The following is a 17,234-nucleotide window of genomic DNA, read 5'->3' on the forward strand; positions in this document are numbered from 1 at the left end:
ACCCCCCGCCCACGCGCGAGGCGATCGCGCCCATTGGGTGGCCACGTGCGTGGGCGGAGTCTCCGTGCAGGTCGCGGCGCCGCGTTAAATAAAACCCCCTGCGACAGCAGCAGCAGCAACATCGGCGATAGCAGCAGCAACATCGGCGATAGCAGCAGCAACATCGGCGATAGCAGCAGCAACATCGGCGATAGCAGCAACAACATCGGCGACAGCAGTAGCAACAGCGGCGACATCAGCAGCAACAACAGCAGCATTAACATCATCAGTAGCAGCAACAACAACATCAGTAGCAGCAACAACAACAACATCAGCAGCAGCAACAACAACAACATCAGCGGCAGCAAGGAGTCCGCTCGTCGCCCTCGCCCGCGCCCGCCATGGCTTCTTCCCCCCTCCTGCTGCTGCGGGCCTCGCTCGCCAGGCGAGGCGCGCCTCTGTTGTCAAGGCAACAGGTACAAGGCCCAACCCGACGTCTCCCGCCGTCGCTCGCAACTCATTGATATGCTAATTTTTTCTCAATCAATGAGTGGTCTGTTGACCACTCATTGATATGCTAATTTTTTCTCTAACCCCCCTCTCTCTGCCTCCGCCCCCCCCTCTGTCTATTTAAGGCCACCCCACAGAGACGATCACCCCTCTCTGTTACCTGTGTTGCTCTCGCTATGTATCTTGGTGATATCTGTCTGCTAATATGTCTGTCTATAGTTTTCTGGTTAGATATTATGTCGCTATTTCATTATACCTGATGATTGCTTGTGTTGCAATCGAAACGTCGTATTCTATTATTTAATTTAATTTATTATTTTATCTTTAGACGTGACTTAACCGAAAGAACCAAATAATAATTCCTGCAATCACGAAAGTTAAAATTAACCTTCACTGCCTGCAGCCTTGCACCCCTTGGGTTGTCAATCGGTAAAGCATGTATCATGTTAATGCGTACATGGGGTTTGATAAAACAAAGTAGTAGTACTTACGTGCCTCATTTATGTTTTAGATTATTTACCTTCTAAAAAAATCTGCCCAAGGGCATCTCGCACTCCCAAAGGGGTGCGTGCCACCCCAGGTAAACAACCACAGTCCTAGAGGATCAGCAAGGGTTGCCGGTCCCTACCACGGGAATGTGGAATTTCCACCCCTGAATGAGGGCTGCCAGTGGAGATGAACACCTTCCCAAGTTTGAGCCGAGACATTGCGATTTCATTTGGCCGGATTGCCCTCACTTGGGTTCGAATGTTGCCCGAATGTTTTTGTTTGAGAAATTGTAAAGTGAACGTTAATTGTTGTGTCCCCAACTACATCCGTTCGTTGCAATGGGAACAAATGAACTTTATGGCGGGACCCTGGGGTTCCGAATAAACGGAAGTCTAAATCGTAATTTATTTATTTTTAGCGACTCCGTCCCTCCGCGCACATAAACGGCTCGACCCGCCTGGCGCGGATCATTCTGTTGTGTCGTGTCCAAGCGCAGCAGCGAGGACGAATGCGCAGAAGAGCTGAACAAGCGAATGCACTCCATGCTCAGGTACGGGCAGGATCATAAGTCTTGTTCAAAGCTGCTCAAACTGCCTACATGAGTTGAAAGGGTAAACACCTATTACTATATTTTGCCATTGGTAAAGGAGGTCTCAGTGTAAATGCTTACCCCGAGCTCTCAATACTCTGATAGTGCATTGTCTTTGAGTTGTACGCCCTTTGGCGTCATCTGGTCCAACACCAATGGAGACTAGGCTCTAAGAAAAGCTGTCTCGGGTGTGGACCAATCAACTTCAAGGACAGTGCATATCATGATCATCATCAGAGTTGTTTATTTTTGTTTGCATTTTGACTGCTTTTGTTGTGGTTATTGCAAACATGATGCCTTGTATAAATGTGTCAGTTGTTGTACCAGTTGAAAGGGTAAAAACCTATTACTACTGCCTACATGACTTAAGTCCTTTATTTGTCACCACGGTATGCATAATACGGTGAAACTGCTCTCTTATCTTCATTATTATTTGTAACCTACCAATGTCTGCAGCCAGAATCAATCGATGACAAGCCTATTACCTGCAGAACAGATGAGATGCGTTGCACCGTTAAGTCCTCCTGTTTGATAATACTTCTCTTGTCCGTATACATCTGTACAGATTTTTTTTTGCGGTTAAGCCATAGTCCCCACATACAGCTCGTATCAATGCGGATAAGAGGAGCGGTGACCAGAGGCGTAGCTTGGATATTTTGCGCCCGGGGACGAACAATAAAATTGGCGCCCCCCTCCCCCCCGTTTAATCACATTTTACTCTTACATCGAATAAGGAATAACAATTTAAATTTTAATGAAACATTGTATTTAAAGAAGCAAATGTATAGAAATTATATTACATGGCTCACTCAGTCACTGTCGTAGACTGGTTGACATAGTCTACAAAAGATACATTTTTCTTGATTTCACTGTCGCAAACTGGTCAATCACGTAATCAAAATCTGTTTTTTCCAATGTTTCTCTTTCAGCACGCAAATACGACAAAATGAGTTTAAATTTTCTGAACGACCGCTCACAGCTTGCAATTGAAACTGCTATTAATAAAATTTGCAGTGAAATTCGCAAATTCGGAAATATGTCGTCTCCATAAAACACAATAAAACCAAGAAGATCCAAAGGAGTTTCTGGTAGAACTTCATTCCGGTTACTGAGCAGCATTTTGCAATCTCCAATTTCTGTGAAAAGTTCGTGGCCATTGATGTCGGTGTCATAGAAATTTCCAAAATCTGTGCAATTTCGACGAATTGCATCGACATCTGTGTCGGATAGAAGAGTTTTGACGTCCAGCAGAAATCCAAATTTTGTGTTCAAGTCTTTTAGTCGTAAAAACCGTGTTGACATCTCCTGTTGAAGTCGATAAAATACGCTCTTCATAACGCGTCGTAGTTTCCGCCACCAAAAAACAGGCCAGTGACTAAGGCTGAAAGACTGCGCCTGTCTGTTGTTTGGGACGTTCTTCCATGTAAGTTCTTAATAGGCGCGCGTACCAAAATGTAATTACATGACATGTAGGCTGTGTGTGGCGGGATATATAAACTTTTAGGTTGAGGTGTAGATTTGTGCAGTAATTTCAGGCTGCCGCGCCCGCCGCAATAAGTTATAATGTAACGTTGTAAGCCTCATTTTGGCGCTCCTTTACCTTGGCGCCCGGAGACATATGTACCCCCCTGCCCCCCCCTAGCTACGCCTCTGGCGGTGACCCACTACTCTGTAGAGTAACATTGGTATAAACGCTTGTTACAATATGAACAGCGCATTGAAAACGCTTACTATTTTATGTATTGTTTACAAAGTGTGTTCACGAATCCACACTGAGAAACACGATGATTGACAGAGGGTTGTATAAAAAATGTCGATAGTGTATTTAAATAGAGGTACTGCAGGTAAGTAGTTTCAGTTTTAAAGGCATAGTTTAACAAGACAACACTTTCCACCATCCTTCAAACCCATTGGTGAAAAAATTAACCCGTAAAAACAAAGTTTTTCACTATAAATCCTTTATATGCGTGGCATCGGTTTTATTTTATTATTCATTTCTGTTTTTCTTGAGTAAGAGTTTCATTTTGATCACATTGGTATTTTAAATTAAATATGAAAAAAAAAAATTCCTAAAAAGTGGAAAATTTTGGAACAAAAAATTTCACGAAAATAAATTGTCACGCACAACGAGCCTGTGTGCAAAATGTCAGCTCGATTGGATCACGGGAAGTGGGTTAAAAAACGACCGAAAGATTTGCACAGTCGTAAGCGCGCAAGCAAGCAAGTGAAGTTAATATAAAGGATTTAAAAAGAGCAAAGTTTTTGTGTACATTATAATATAATATTTATACCAGAGCCGGGGGCTTATGGGACCCTGGGTTCCTGCCATAATGTTCAAATGGTGAGTTGATACATTGACATTTCACCGACTTTGAAACGGAGGCTTGTTCACGCTGACCTAAATACCTAACAACCTGTTATAGGAAGAAAACAACAGTTACCACGATTGCAGGTATAAATGATGCCCTTCAAGTGGGTTTTGTCTTATAATGTTTGGACTTTTGAGAGGAAACAGGGTACAAGGGGCAGCTGCTCCCTCCACCCTCCTCCAAAACAAATCTTTGAGAGTCATTTGCAATTTGCTGAGCCAAGTGGAACCAGAAGCATATTTATTTTATTTTAAACCTACGTGACTTTACCGAAATAACCAAAGAGTGGATTCCTGCAGTCACGAAAGCTTCAAATCTAGACAGAACCGTACCATAAAACAACTCTGGCCTCACAAGGCATCTGACTCTGGGCCTAGCAGGGCCAAGAGCAGGGTCAATCATGTTTGCCAAACCAGTACACTTACGTGTGACATCAGGGGCGGCATGTGTTCTGAAATATATAACGAGTAATCTGATGCCTCCATGAGCCACACATGGCAAAGCCGGGTCGGCACAGCCCCGGCTCGTCTCGCTTGTACAGCGGAAAAGGACATATGAGCGACCGCGCGCGGGTCGTTGCTGCCATCACGCGGCATGTTGGCAAAGCCGCACCGATCCCTCCATTGTGTCCTCAGGGCTTGGTCGAGCCGCGGAGACGCGCAAGCGATGACAAGTCGAGGCCTCACGCCTCTCACTTCCTGGCGCAGGCAGCGCCCATGCTGCCCCCTGGAACCTTCGCCGGCAAAGTAGCGTTTGTGACGGGTGGTGGCACGGGGCTGGGCCGGGGCATGGTGTCCATGCTGTCTGCCCTTGGAGCTCAGTGCGTCATCGCCAGCAGGTGGTCGCCTTCACCACCGTCCGTCCGTCCTTGAATACGCCTCTGACTAACGCTGCCTTTTCTTGCGGAAATTTAAGTCGTAGTCTTGAGTGAAAGTGGCTCACTGCTCACATGAGCATTGAGCAACAATCATCTTATTCGTAGCTCTTGAACCGGTGGTGGAATGTCTGCATTTCCATGGCAAGAGCCATCATCTCCGTCGGGTGACTGTTGACTTCCCAAAGATCGTACTTATTTTATCTACTCTAAATGGATGGTGAGCCAAGTCAGAATCAGAATATTTATTTCGACTAGAAGAATAAAATGAGCTATCAAACTCTCTTCCACAGATGTCCAGTCGGGGCGAGTCAGAAAGTTACAACTGCAAACAATACAAAAACAGATGGCAGTGCAAAGTATAGGAAAGCTAAGCAAGTCACAAAGTTTATAAGTACAATTTAAAGCTTTAGTGACTGCAGGGATTCATCTTCTTGGTTCTTTCGGTAAAGTCACGTAGAAGGGAAATAATAAAATAATAAAAATAACACATAATAAAATAATACAATTCTCACGACGTTTCGGCCACAACGCAAGCAGCCGTCCTTGGGTGAAGAACAGGTCTTTCCGACAGACAGTCTTTCCGACAGACCTGTTCTTCACCTGAGGACAGCTGCTTGCGTTGTGGCCGAAACGTCGTGAGAATTGTATTATTTTATTGTGTTTTATTATTTTATTATCTCCCTTCTACGTGACTTTACCGAAAGAACCAAGAAGATTTATAAGTACAATTGCATAAGTACATACATTCCTGCCGATGTTTCAACACCAAATGCAATCTTGCAAACCTTGACTAGGATTTGAACTCGCGTCCCTTCCATTTTGACTTAAACACTCTTGACTGCAGCGTCGCCCGGATGTGATGGATAACCTACTAGCTGTACTATACGGTCCCCTAGAGTGCTGCTTTGTTTTTTGTACCCAGGAAACTGGACGTTCTGCAGCAGACGGCAGCAGAGATCACGGCCGAGACGGGAAACAAGGTGCTCGACAAATGAGTCCTCTACACACCACAATGAAATGTGATGGGTGATCAGCCATCCTTGAGAATGAGATGTGTGTTTCTACAGGACTAGTGATATTAGTGCTATTGTAATATATTACAACAATGTAACATTCTGTAATGACAGTTTTATTTTAAAATGCATTTAGAGTAGACATTTCCACATGATAAGCCACTTTATTGAGCTATAATTTGTGGCCAGGTTGCTTCTGAAAAAACATCTTTATAGCTCAGTGGGACTTAGTAAAATAAAAAGTTTCTTTTATTCATAATCAACGTTTTTATTATCACCAATTTGCTGAATGTCTCCAACTATGCGTTTTTGGTCTGTTATAATTGTGTTTGTGGTGGTTACGATTCAAGATTGTGGTGCACATCGTGGTGCGCTGGTGGTCGCGCTATCTGTGCTTGTGGGGGTGCTTGTGCTGATCGTACTCGTGATTATGGTAATGTGGTGGTGCTGCAAGTGGTAGTGCTAATCGTGCTGGTTCTGGTGATGGCGATGGTACTCGGTGTGGTTCTAACAGTGGTAGTGATGGTTCTAAAGATGCTCCCGGCGCTTGTGCTGTATATCAGTGTTACTTCATGGTCATGGTATTTGTGGGAGTGATGGTACTCCTGCTAAGTAGTACCGGTGGTGATGTTGGTGTGCGCCCTGTGCCTGACTAGGTGCACGCCGTGCAGTGCGACGTGCGGGACCCAGCGTCAGTGAAGGCGGCCGTGGACTCTGCCGTGGAGGTTGCGGGGCTGCCCCAGGTCGGAGGTCGCTCCTTCACTTTGCGCTCACTGCACACCGCTCATCTGTGTTTGGGTGCCACGGTGGTGAGATGTTAACTACCTCGCCTGGTATACAGGAGGTTGTGGATTTGATTAAGACCCTGACGCTTGCTCTATATTTGAAGTTTGAGGTGTTTCTCTCTCCGTGGTCATGTGGATTTTTCTCCGGGTCCTCCGGTTTTTCCCTCCACATTTAGAATCAACGTCACACGTTGAGAGTATTTTGCTGCTATACATGTCCACGTGACAATGAGCCACTTCGTTGAGCCATCATTTGTGGCCAGGTCACTTCTGAAAAGAGCTATATGGTTAAGTGGGCCTTACCTGTAAAATACGAAAGTTTAGTTTAGTTTTTGACTTGTAATCCAGAGGTCGCTGATTTGATCTACCGGCGTGGCAATTGAAACAACGGGAAAGTTTCTTAATTCCCCCCACCGTTGTCCACGCAGGTGTATAAATGGCTACACTACAGTTAGATTGCGTACATATAAATATTTACGTGACAAATCATAATAATTGGCTGTGTCGGGTCGTGGCGGGTTTAATGACACATTTATATCATGAGACCTCCTTTACCAGTACCAAAATAGAAGAATAGGTTTTTCCCCTTTTTTCTGGCAACAAAACTGAAACCTTTTTAAGAGGAATCATGTCTGCATTAACCACAAGACTTGTGGTCAGAATGCAAAAAAAAACACTGACAATATATGCATTTTTCGATTTAAAGCTTTCGTGACTGCAGGGATTCATCTTCTTGGTTCTTTCGGTAAAGTCACGTAGAAGGGAAGTAATAAAATAATAAAAATAAAACAAATCTCACGACGTTTTGGCTACAACGCACACCCAGCCATCAGATTCACCATGGAAGTCGAAAAAGATGGCAAGCTACCCTTTTTGGATGTCCTAATTAAAAGGAGACCTGATGGTTCAATGAGCCATTCTGTCTACAGGAAAGCCACCCATACGGATGCTTACCTGAAACCGGATTCCCACCACCATCCATCCCAGAAGAACTCCCTCATCAAGACTCTATACCATAGAGCCCAATGCATCTCCGACCAGGAACACATTGCCAGTGAACTCAAACACGTACGCCAAGCTCTTAAGGCTAATGGTTACTCCGACTACACAATCCGCAAGGCCATCACTCCAACCGTCAAGAAGGATCCTGCTGAGGAGCCTTTCAAAACCATCACCTTACCCTACATTGCTGGGGTCACAAAAAAGATCTCCAAAATCCTGATTAAACACAAGATTCAGGTACGATTCAACACAGTACATAAAATCCGTGATCTGGTTCCGTCTGTAAAAGACGTGGTTCCAGACATACAGTACCCTGGCGTCTACAAACTAAGTTGCCTCTGTGGTAGCAGTTACATTGGAGAAACCAAACGACATGTCTCGGACCGCATCCGTGAACATAAAGCTGACCTGAAACACGGTAGGACAAACACCTCAGCCGTGGCAGATCACTGTTACAATTCAGTGGGTTCACATGACATTGCCTTCTCCAAGATAGAGGTTCTCTGCAAGCCATCTGGCTACCATGAGAGATTCGTTCATGAGGCGATCCACATATACAAACACAGAGACAATTTCAACCGAGAAGATGGATTCTGGCTCAGCAATCATTGGAAGGACGTAATAAACCACTTTGGATCTTAACTGATTGTTGTTCACGTTTATGGTGACTTTCAGACCGCAGTCCACTCACTGGCATTAACTGTGTATCTTGTGTTCTCCACAGGGAATGCATTATTTGCTCCGCCGCGGATCTCCTGCCACCGTTTTCCCATTCACATGTTTCATTGCTTCTACATACTATTAACATGCCCTCCCTTTGTTAATGCTACCCCCCCCCTCCCTTTGGTGCTGCTGATCCTGCATAATGCATGGGCATAATATGACTTTGAAACCCCCCCGCCCACCTCCTACGCATTTCCCATGAATATGCTAAATTCCTCTTGATATGCACATTCTTTTGTTAAGGCTCTCTTCTTCTTCCACCTCCAACTCAGCTTATATATAAGCTCCTAGCTTGGCAGTGTCTCATTCTTCACCTGAAGACGGCTGCTTGCGTTGTAGCCGAAACGTCGTGAGATTTGTTTTATTATGTTTTATTTTTATTATTTTATTACTTCCCTTCCACGTGACTTTACCGAAAGAACCAAGAAGATGAATATATGCATTGTCCTTGAAACTGATTAATGCAGACATGATTCCTAGTAAAAAGGTTTCAGTTTTGTTACCAGAAAAAATGGGAAAAACCTATTCTGACATATTTATATTTACACAATCTAGCCCAAAAAAAACCTTTATTATCGGGGCTCTAGAGCTTGAGAGCTCCCTCAAGAGGCCTCTCTATAGCTCCCTCTAGAGGAGGCCCTTCCGCTGCAGTGGCATAAGCGAGCAATTGCAGGGTTGCACCTTTACCCCTCTTGCCTTCATATTAATTACTTGTACGTACGTACGTTGAATTTCTTTCGCACCATGCGTAGCCAGCCGTGCTAATGGGAGGCGCTTGCAGGTGATCATCAACAACGCGGCGGGAAACTTTGTGTCCCCGAGCGAGCGTCTCTCCCCCAACGCGTGGCGCGCCATCACAGACATCGTGCTCAACGGCTCGGCCTTCGTCACGCTGGACCTGGGCAAGCGGCTCATCCAGGCCGGCAAAGGTGACCGCTGCTTTTGTGCCATTGTGGCCGCCGACGACGACAAATGATGATGATGGTCACGACGATGAAGTTGACGTTGAACGTGCGGTGTGCTTTGCTACAATAGGCCATTGTGTGCTGGTATCTTCTACCAAACCAAACATTTTAGAAAATTAACCCCAAGTACAGGTATCTCTCGATTTACGAACGTTTGGTTTACATTTCGCGTGAACACAATTGACAAATTAAGGACACTTTTCGATTAACGAAATCTAATTTTCGCGTGAATGAAATTTCACTACGGCCACGTGCCGTGAGATCGTCACAGAAGAGCCACCTGGGAGGCTGCGGCATCGATCGGCCACAGAGTCTCACGGTGTCCCCACGGTGCAACAGCAACACCTCCACAGCATCTTTACAGTCAGATCTTTTTCCATGAAAGCTAAATTTTTTCTTTTAAATTATTATTCAATCGGTTTAATCTTCATGTTTTTTATTATTATTATTGTATTGTGGAAAATGATATAGGTGTATATATTTAGGTTAGTAGTTGAGTTGGATTACATGAATGGGAAAAGCCATTCAGATTTACAATATTTTATTGTACTCGTGTTTTTTAAAGAACGCCTTCCTTTCGTAAATCGAGGGATACCTGCATTAGAGATTAGAGTGCTCAAATTTAATTCAGAAGACCGTAAGTTAAAATCGTGGTCAGGGGTCAATTGGGCCATCCATTTCCCCAGGGTGGCTACACTGTGTACCACTGTGTGGAAAGTTTGCAATGGTTGCTCAAAGGGGAGTGGCCCCTGTCACAGCAATGTGGAATGTTCACTTTAGGCCCAGAGATGCGTCCGTGTTCAGCTCTCTTCTACAGCACTTACCTGGCTGAGCCAGGAATAATTTTAGTTTTTTTTTGCATGGAAAAAGCTCATGAGACAGATGTCAGCTGAAATAAAAATAATTCTCGCTCATGTGAACAGGTGCTGCGTTCCTGGCAATCACCACCATTTATGCCGAGAGTGGCTCGGGGTTTGTTGTGCCAAGTGCAGCGGCCAAGGCTGGAGTGGAGGCCATGTACAAGTGAGTGTGGGAATGTTGACCTGGTGAGAGGTGTTCTCACATTCTTGTAAGAGGTCATTATCTGGTGTGATATGTATGTTGAACTTCTTTCGCACCATACATAACCAACCGTGCTAATCGGAGGTGCGGGGAAAGGACAACAAACAAACCACAAAGCAGTTCTGAAGAATTTAATTTTCAATATAGATTTAAAAGTGTTAAGCTCCAGTAGCTTCCTAACATTGGAAGAGCGTTCCAGACGGCCGCAGCAGCGCATCTGAAAGCGCGTGATGCCGTGACCGTCTTTATTCAATGGCTAGCCAAAAGCTGCTGCAAGGATGACTGAAGTTTGCGTGATGGTTTATGCTCATTGATGAGATCAGCAAGGTATCGTGGTTCATTCGTGGCAAGCACTTTGTGCGTGTAATGAGTGCGACCTGATAATGTATTCGTTCGGCAACTGGAAGCCAATGCAGCTTAGCGAGCACTGGACGGACATGATTGGATCTTACAGTACCCGTAATAGGTCATATCCCTGTGAAATATATCACAATCGGGTAAGAAGGTACATTGCAATTTTTAAGGTGATGTCCTTGTGGCAGAAGTTTTGTCTAAAACCTAATTATCATATTTTGTATTGTACCTATCACAAATCATATCTGAAGTCTATTCATTAAGATGATTTGGATTTAAAAAAGTGTCTAAATGCAATTGTTTTTTATAACATCGTACAACATGGATGCGACGTTAAGTCGAGGGGTAGTGTTGGGGAAAGAAGGGACAGGAATGCTATCATGAGGCTGTAAATACGGTGTGAGTTGGTAGATTTCAGAGCGGGTCACGAGGAATTGTAATTTGCGAATGGGTTGTAATGCCGTCCCTTTTTTTTCCAGGTCTCTAGCTGCGGAATGGGGTAGGTATGGCATGCGGTTCAATGTCATTCAGCCCGGACCAATCAGAACCAAGGTGAGGTGTGTGGGTTTCTGGGGATGAGTCCGGTGGCTCAGAGAGAACATAGGCAACGCGGTATAATGAGTGATGTGCGACTTAACACAGCTATGCATGCCAATCCTGCATCTCCCAACTCAACTGATCAATTGGGTGCAACTTATTGCTTTTGATGGTCGTGAGCCACTGGTGGTAAATCCACGTTCCCATGGCGAGGGCCAGTTTTTCCGTAGGATGACCACTTTTTTCCCTCGACATGAATTGCCCCCCCCCCTTACCCCCCGGATTTAGAGTCAAGCACTTTTCAACTGCAGTGCCACTTTGTCAAGCATCAGAGCATACGTGTATGGTGCTGAAAATAATAAAAAGATTGTAATGCTAGTGATGCAGATTATAAATCATAAGCCGATAACGATATTGATGATGATGGTTTTGGTGCTCATGACATCAGTGATGCTGGTAATAAAACCGACGATGCCCATGTACGAAAATATAGCAGTGTTGGCATTGATGGTATTGACTTACTGCTGATGATGACAGCTACAAATATAACACCCCAACTGACATTGATGACCAAAGGTTGGCTTTGGAGCTGCTGACGACCCCGATGATATTAATGACGATGGTTTTTATGAAGCTGCTGCTACAGCTGCTGCTGGTGGTGATGTGTATGTTTGTGTATGTCGTATGTTGCTTGTGTGTGTACATGTGTGTGGGGAGTGGTGGCGCTACGAACCCTGCAACCTAAGTTCGATTCCCGCTCGTGTCCAAAACCCCCAGACGATTGTATAAACCGGTCCTTGGCCTTCCCGAGGTCGACTCGGCCTCAAATGAGTACCTGGTGCGGTGTGTGAACATCACCACTGGGGAGACAAAGGCGGGCGGGCGTGGTGTTGGCCACCCACCCCCCCTCGTGTGCCGTCACGGCCTTCATAGGTGCTACTCGCTAACAGCACTTGCTCCAACAGTCTGTTAAGGCTACACGGGGGACCTTTGTCTTTGGTGGTGGTGATGCCGCCGTGCAGGGCGCGTTCAGCCGGCTCGACCCCTCGGGCATGTTCGAGGAGGTCATGCTGGATCGGATCCCCGTGGGCCGCCTCGGCACCGTGCCGGAGATCGCCAACCTCGCCACCTTCCTGTGCAGCGACTACGCCAGCTGGGCCAGCGGCGCCGTGAGTGCCACCACATCCACCACCACCATCACTACCACTATCACCAACAACTGGAGCTGTGCACTTTTAAAGATTTAAAACTCATTTCTTTAGAAATGCTTTTTGTGTTAAGTTTGCTGTCCTTTCCCCGCACCTCCAACTGCCCAGTAGCGTTTCTTCACGAGCCTTGTCCACAGAGGCTGATCTTGACACCGTTGGTACCAGTCATTGGCAAATCCACTCAGCTCCACATCCTCTTGTACCACATCACTCCATCTCTTCTCTAGCCCGTGCCGCGCCCATTTAGCCCCCTTTATCCGACCGAACAAAAGTTGTTTAGGCATGCGGTGACTGGGCATGCGGGCTACATGACCCAGCCAACGCAGCCTTGCCTGCTGGAGCTCACCGATGGGACTTTGTCTAGGTCTTTCAAGGATCTCTCTGTGATCAGGGCTAGGCTGGCCCTGAACAAGATCCGTTTAGCATTAGGAGAAGTGTCAGCAGCAGATGTGAGTGTAAAGGCGATCGTTATGACCTTAGTGTCGCGGCATCTCTTCAGAAATGTGCGCGACTCGATCAGATGAGCCTTCTTGTCTCAAAGTTTGTTGAAAGATCTAATAGTTATGTGGGAACCCTCCCCGTAGAGGCGGTTGAAAACACAAGATCCAGGTACGATTCAACACCATACATAAAATTCGTGATTTGATCCCATCTGTGAAGGATGTGATCCCTGACATGCAATACCCCGGTGTCTACAAACTAAGCTATGTATGCGGCAGCAGTTACATTGGGGAAACTAAGCGACATGTCTCGGACCGGGTTCGTGAACATAAGGCAGATCTGAAACACAGTAGGACCAATACCTCGGCCGTGGCTGATCATTATTTTAACGCTGTGGGCACACACGAAATTTATTTTGCCAAGACGAAGGTACTCTGCAAATCCACTGGCTATCAGCAAATATTCGTTTATGAAGCCATCCAAATATATAAACAGACACAATTTCAACCGAGATAATGGGTACAAACTGAGCAATCATTGGAAGGACGTTATTAACCAGTTTAGGTCATAACTGGCTGTGTTGTTCCCTTCCTACCTGCTTATGTTAGCAGTTATTTTCGACTCTTTGAGTTACATTCACTAACACAGCCACATTTAGCTGTGTTAGTAAATGGCGGCTTGCCATCCTTTTCCACCTCCATGTGGCGATGGCTCTTTTCGAGCTCTCTCCAATCTTACATTTACAAGTAAACTTCTTACATTGACATGCTAATCTCTCACAATACAATGGCCACCCCCACAGCTTCATTTGTCAAGATTTCTATGATCTTACATTTACATGCAAATTTCATCTCTAGCCCCGCCCACTGACCCTTGGGCTACACCCATCTCAAACCTTAGCAGCGCTCCCGCCATATATTTTTTCCTGCCTCAACAGCTCTCCTGATATATTTTTCACCCGACGACGATTACTTGTGTTGCGATCGAAACATCGTGATATTATTATTTTTATATCTATGTGCCTTTACCGAAAGACCCAAAGATCACCAGATCATTGGCATACATAACATGGTTGACCAATAGGGAGCCATTCCTTGACCGCACCTGGGCATCGATAAACCTCCCATTGTATCTGTACCAGATGAAAATTGCTCTGGTACAGCCATCGAAGGCTTCATGAACTACGTGATCGAAATAGATATTAAATAATATAGGAGCCAGAGGACATCCCTGTTGCATCCCAAGGTGAGCAGGGAATGGCTCCGACTCCCGGCCACGTAGTTTTACCCGGGCCCGCTCACCATCATGAAGGTCCTTAATGAAGAACAACCCAGAGCCCAGGCCTACTGATGGTATCATAGGCCTTGACCAGGTCAATAAAGCAGAGATGTAGGTCTTGTTGGAATTCCCTACACCTCTGCTGTAGCAAACGGACAGAAAATATGGCATCTGTGCAGGACCGCCCTTTTCTGAAACCAGATTGGGGCTCCGCAAGCCTATCCTCAGCGTGTCTGGCAAAAGTGATGTTGAATAATCCTACCACTACCACCATCAACAATAGCCGCCATTCGCCACTAAGTGGCGGTGACATCACCACAGGACTTGTGTAAGGCTTGGTGCACTTTGAGGCCACGTGAAGTGTCTAAGGTTTGCTGACAACAGGATACGAGACAGACCCATGTGTAATGGGTTAACTGCCTGAGATGACCGACAGATGCACCACCCGCACCGCTACCACTAACGCCACTACAATGTGGGCCACCACGCACGCGGCAGTGGAGCAGAGAGGGGCCAGAGTTGCGGCCAACCGACCGCTGTTCCATCTCGAACTCCTGTGGTGAACGATTGCCTCTGCGAGCTCCTGTGGCGAACGATTGCCTCTGCGGCGGTTCACACGTGCACATTTACGTCACTAGTTCCAGCAAGAGAAAGTTGGACTCGCTACCGTGCGCCACCTTCAAATGCCACTTTTCCCTTGCAGGTGGTGAGGCTGGATGGAGGAGAGTACGTGTCGATGGCTGGGGAGTTTAACGGTCTCAAACAGGTACGGCTGGATTAGATCGAGTAGGTCGCGTCGCACCAGCCCTGTAGCCGTTACGTTTGGGTCCCTACTGACCAGTGACTATTTGCTTAATCAGAATCTGTATTTATCCTGGAGAAATCCGATGAGCTATGAAGCTCTTTTTCACAGATGTCCAGTAGGGGTGGGTCAGAAAGTTACAACAAAAACAAAACAAAAACACGATTTTGTGCAAAGAATAGGATAGGTAAACAAATCACTTAAATACATAAAATATATAAAGTATATAAGTTAAAACGGCATGAGTAAATCAATTCCCAAGGTTGGGAAAGGCAACAAAACAACAGCAAGAACAGTCCCAGACCGCACAAAGACAACACAATCCCTCAATAAAACTGAAAATTAACTATCGATACACGGGTAGCAATGAAAGTTACAAATCATATTCGCAAATGCGGTTGTATCCAGCGCTAATCTTCTGCTTCAGGATATGTTTTCAAGGAAGGTTTACGGTGTTAAGGAAGGAACAAGGGTGTTCCAAAACGTTCAGAATATCAGTGTTTATATTGAAGGAATCCGATAAGCTATAAAGCTCTTTTTCACAGATGTACAGTAGGGGCGGGTAAGAACATTACAACAACAGACCCAATACAACACGCTGGTACTCAACAGCAAAGGTTTTGTTACCCATTCCAATTCTTGTTCTTGGGATAGTTAAAAGGCAATTAGATGTCCGTCTTAGGTTTCTTGAGTTTGACAATGGGGTTAATGAATTAGCCAAGTGGAGCGGCACCCTTAGTGAAGATCTCGCTTTAACACTCAGGTGCTTTGGTTTTAATGCAACGGTGACGCGATGCCCCCAGATTCACACTGCCAGAAGCCAGTAATGTTTTTGTATGCATGTTGAAATTCTTTTATACCGTTCGTAGCCACCAACCATGCTAATCCGAACACCGAAGATGGTGACTGACGATGTCGATGTTGTTTTCAGGTCTCAAAGGAGCAGTGGGACATGATGGAGACAATGATTCGTAAGACAAAGGGCTCGTAAACCCAACACGTCCAGCGCGGAAAACAAAAGTCACAGCGAAGTCGTGAAACAAATTAACCAGGCACTGCCTCTGCAAACGGAGTGAGCGCTTATCGATAACAAGTTAAGTTGCACTTGCTGCAAAACTGTAGAATTTCCAGCGCCTAGCGTGGCTCATTTGAGCATGGTGACACTTCAGCCTTTGACTTTTTTCCATAAAACTGTTAAGTGCCTTTAAATGTTTCTGTTTATAAGAAAAATGTGAATTTCAAAATTGTATGCAAGATGATATGGATATAAGCCAACAGTAGGCTCTCATTAATCAGCCTGAACACAATCATGCCTGTGAAATTACGCCAAGGAAATGTGTGTCCAGGTTGTCCGGTATTAAAGGAGAAACCCACAATGCCTTGTTGGTGAACTTCCTTTTCCATCGGACTTAAAATGCGCTGCTGTCGTTATATAACTATCGCAATAAAACTAACCAAGTTGTCCGTTGTGCCGTTTGGGAATATATGGATATGGACCTTAATCTTGCCCATCCTTATTTGATAGTGACTTGACTTGCAATATAATTTCAATTAATGGGGAGTCCTATCTTCTGGCATCTCATGGTTTTTATAGGCATGTCTGCCCACTGTGGCTTGCACAACAATGCCTGCGTTCAATTCCCACACATGGAAGTTATTCTTGTATTTTAGTTCCAGCGATGTAGTACATGCAGCATCTGCAGTGCACAACAGCTTATTGGAGTACTGTGCTTTAAGCAGTTTGAAGCTTATTTTGAATTAAGTATCATAATACTGAGCTGTATAACTATTCAATAAGTGCCACATTAAAAAGAATTTTGCAAAACGAAGTGTTAGTATGTACATATATATTACGTGATTTTTTTTGCCAGTATCAATGTAATGACGACTTGGACGCACTTGTTCTTGAGATGTTTATTTGAGGGAGCATGTGCTCGCACTCGGTCACACATTCGAGACCCCCACTTTGGCAGCCCTGAGTCTCCCGCCTATTCCCCTTATCTACGGTGTGGCCACGCCCCTATTCTCAATTCTCATTGGCTCGAGAGCGACCTTTGACCACTAGATCTACTGTCCTCTTACGTCACCTGACCACGCCCCTATTGATCATTTCCGTGGCCACGAGTCGATTCGCCCTGTAGGCCGACTCCCGTGTCATTACCTCCCGTGGCCACTAGTCCACTCAGACCGGAGGTTGACTTCACTGTCCTTACAATAGTATGAAAAATTAAGAATAGGTTTACCCTTTCTG

General features: G+C 45.3%; 1 protein-coding gene across 1 annotated transcript; it reads left to right on the forward strand.

Annotated features, from left to right (window-relative positions):
* The first annotated feature begins 55 nt into the window (after positions 1-55).
* On the forward strand, positions 56-16,445 carry LOC144735269 (2,4-dienoyl-CoA reductase [(3E)-enoyl-CoA-producing], mitochondrial-like). The gene is made up of 10 exons (XM_078617780.1): positions 56-455; positions 4,572-4,774; positions 5,736-5,793; positions 6,483-6,569; positions 9,118-9,265; positions 10,225-10,324; positions 11,197-11,269; positions 12,277-12,423; positions 14,885-14,947; positions 15,915-16,445. Exons 1-10 carry the CDS (start codon positions 381-383, stop codon positions 15,972-15,974), a joined length of 1,014 nt encoding a protein of 337 aa, XP_078473906.1. The 5' UTR covers positions 56-380; the 3' UTR covers positions 15,975-16,445.
* The last annotated feature ends 789 nt before the right edge of the window (positions 16,446-17,234 follow it).

Source organism: Lampetra planeri, chromosome 54 (assembly GCF_965212315.1).
Source record: "Lampetra planeri chromosome 54, kcLamPlan1.2.h2, whole genome shotgun sequence".
Taxonomy (NCBI): Eukaryota; Metazoa; Chordata; class Hyperoartia; order Petromyzontiformes; family Petromyzontidae; genus Lampetra; species Lampetra planeri.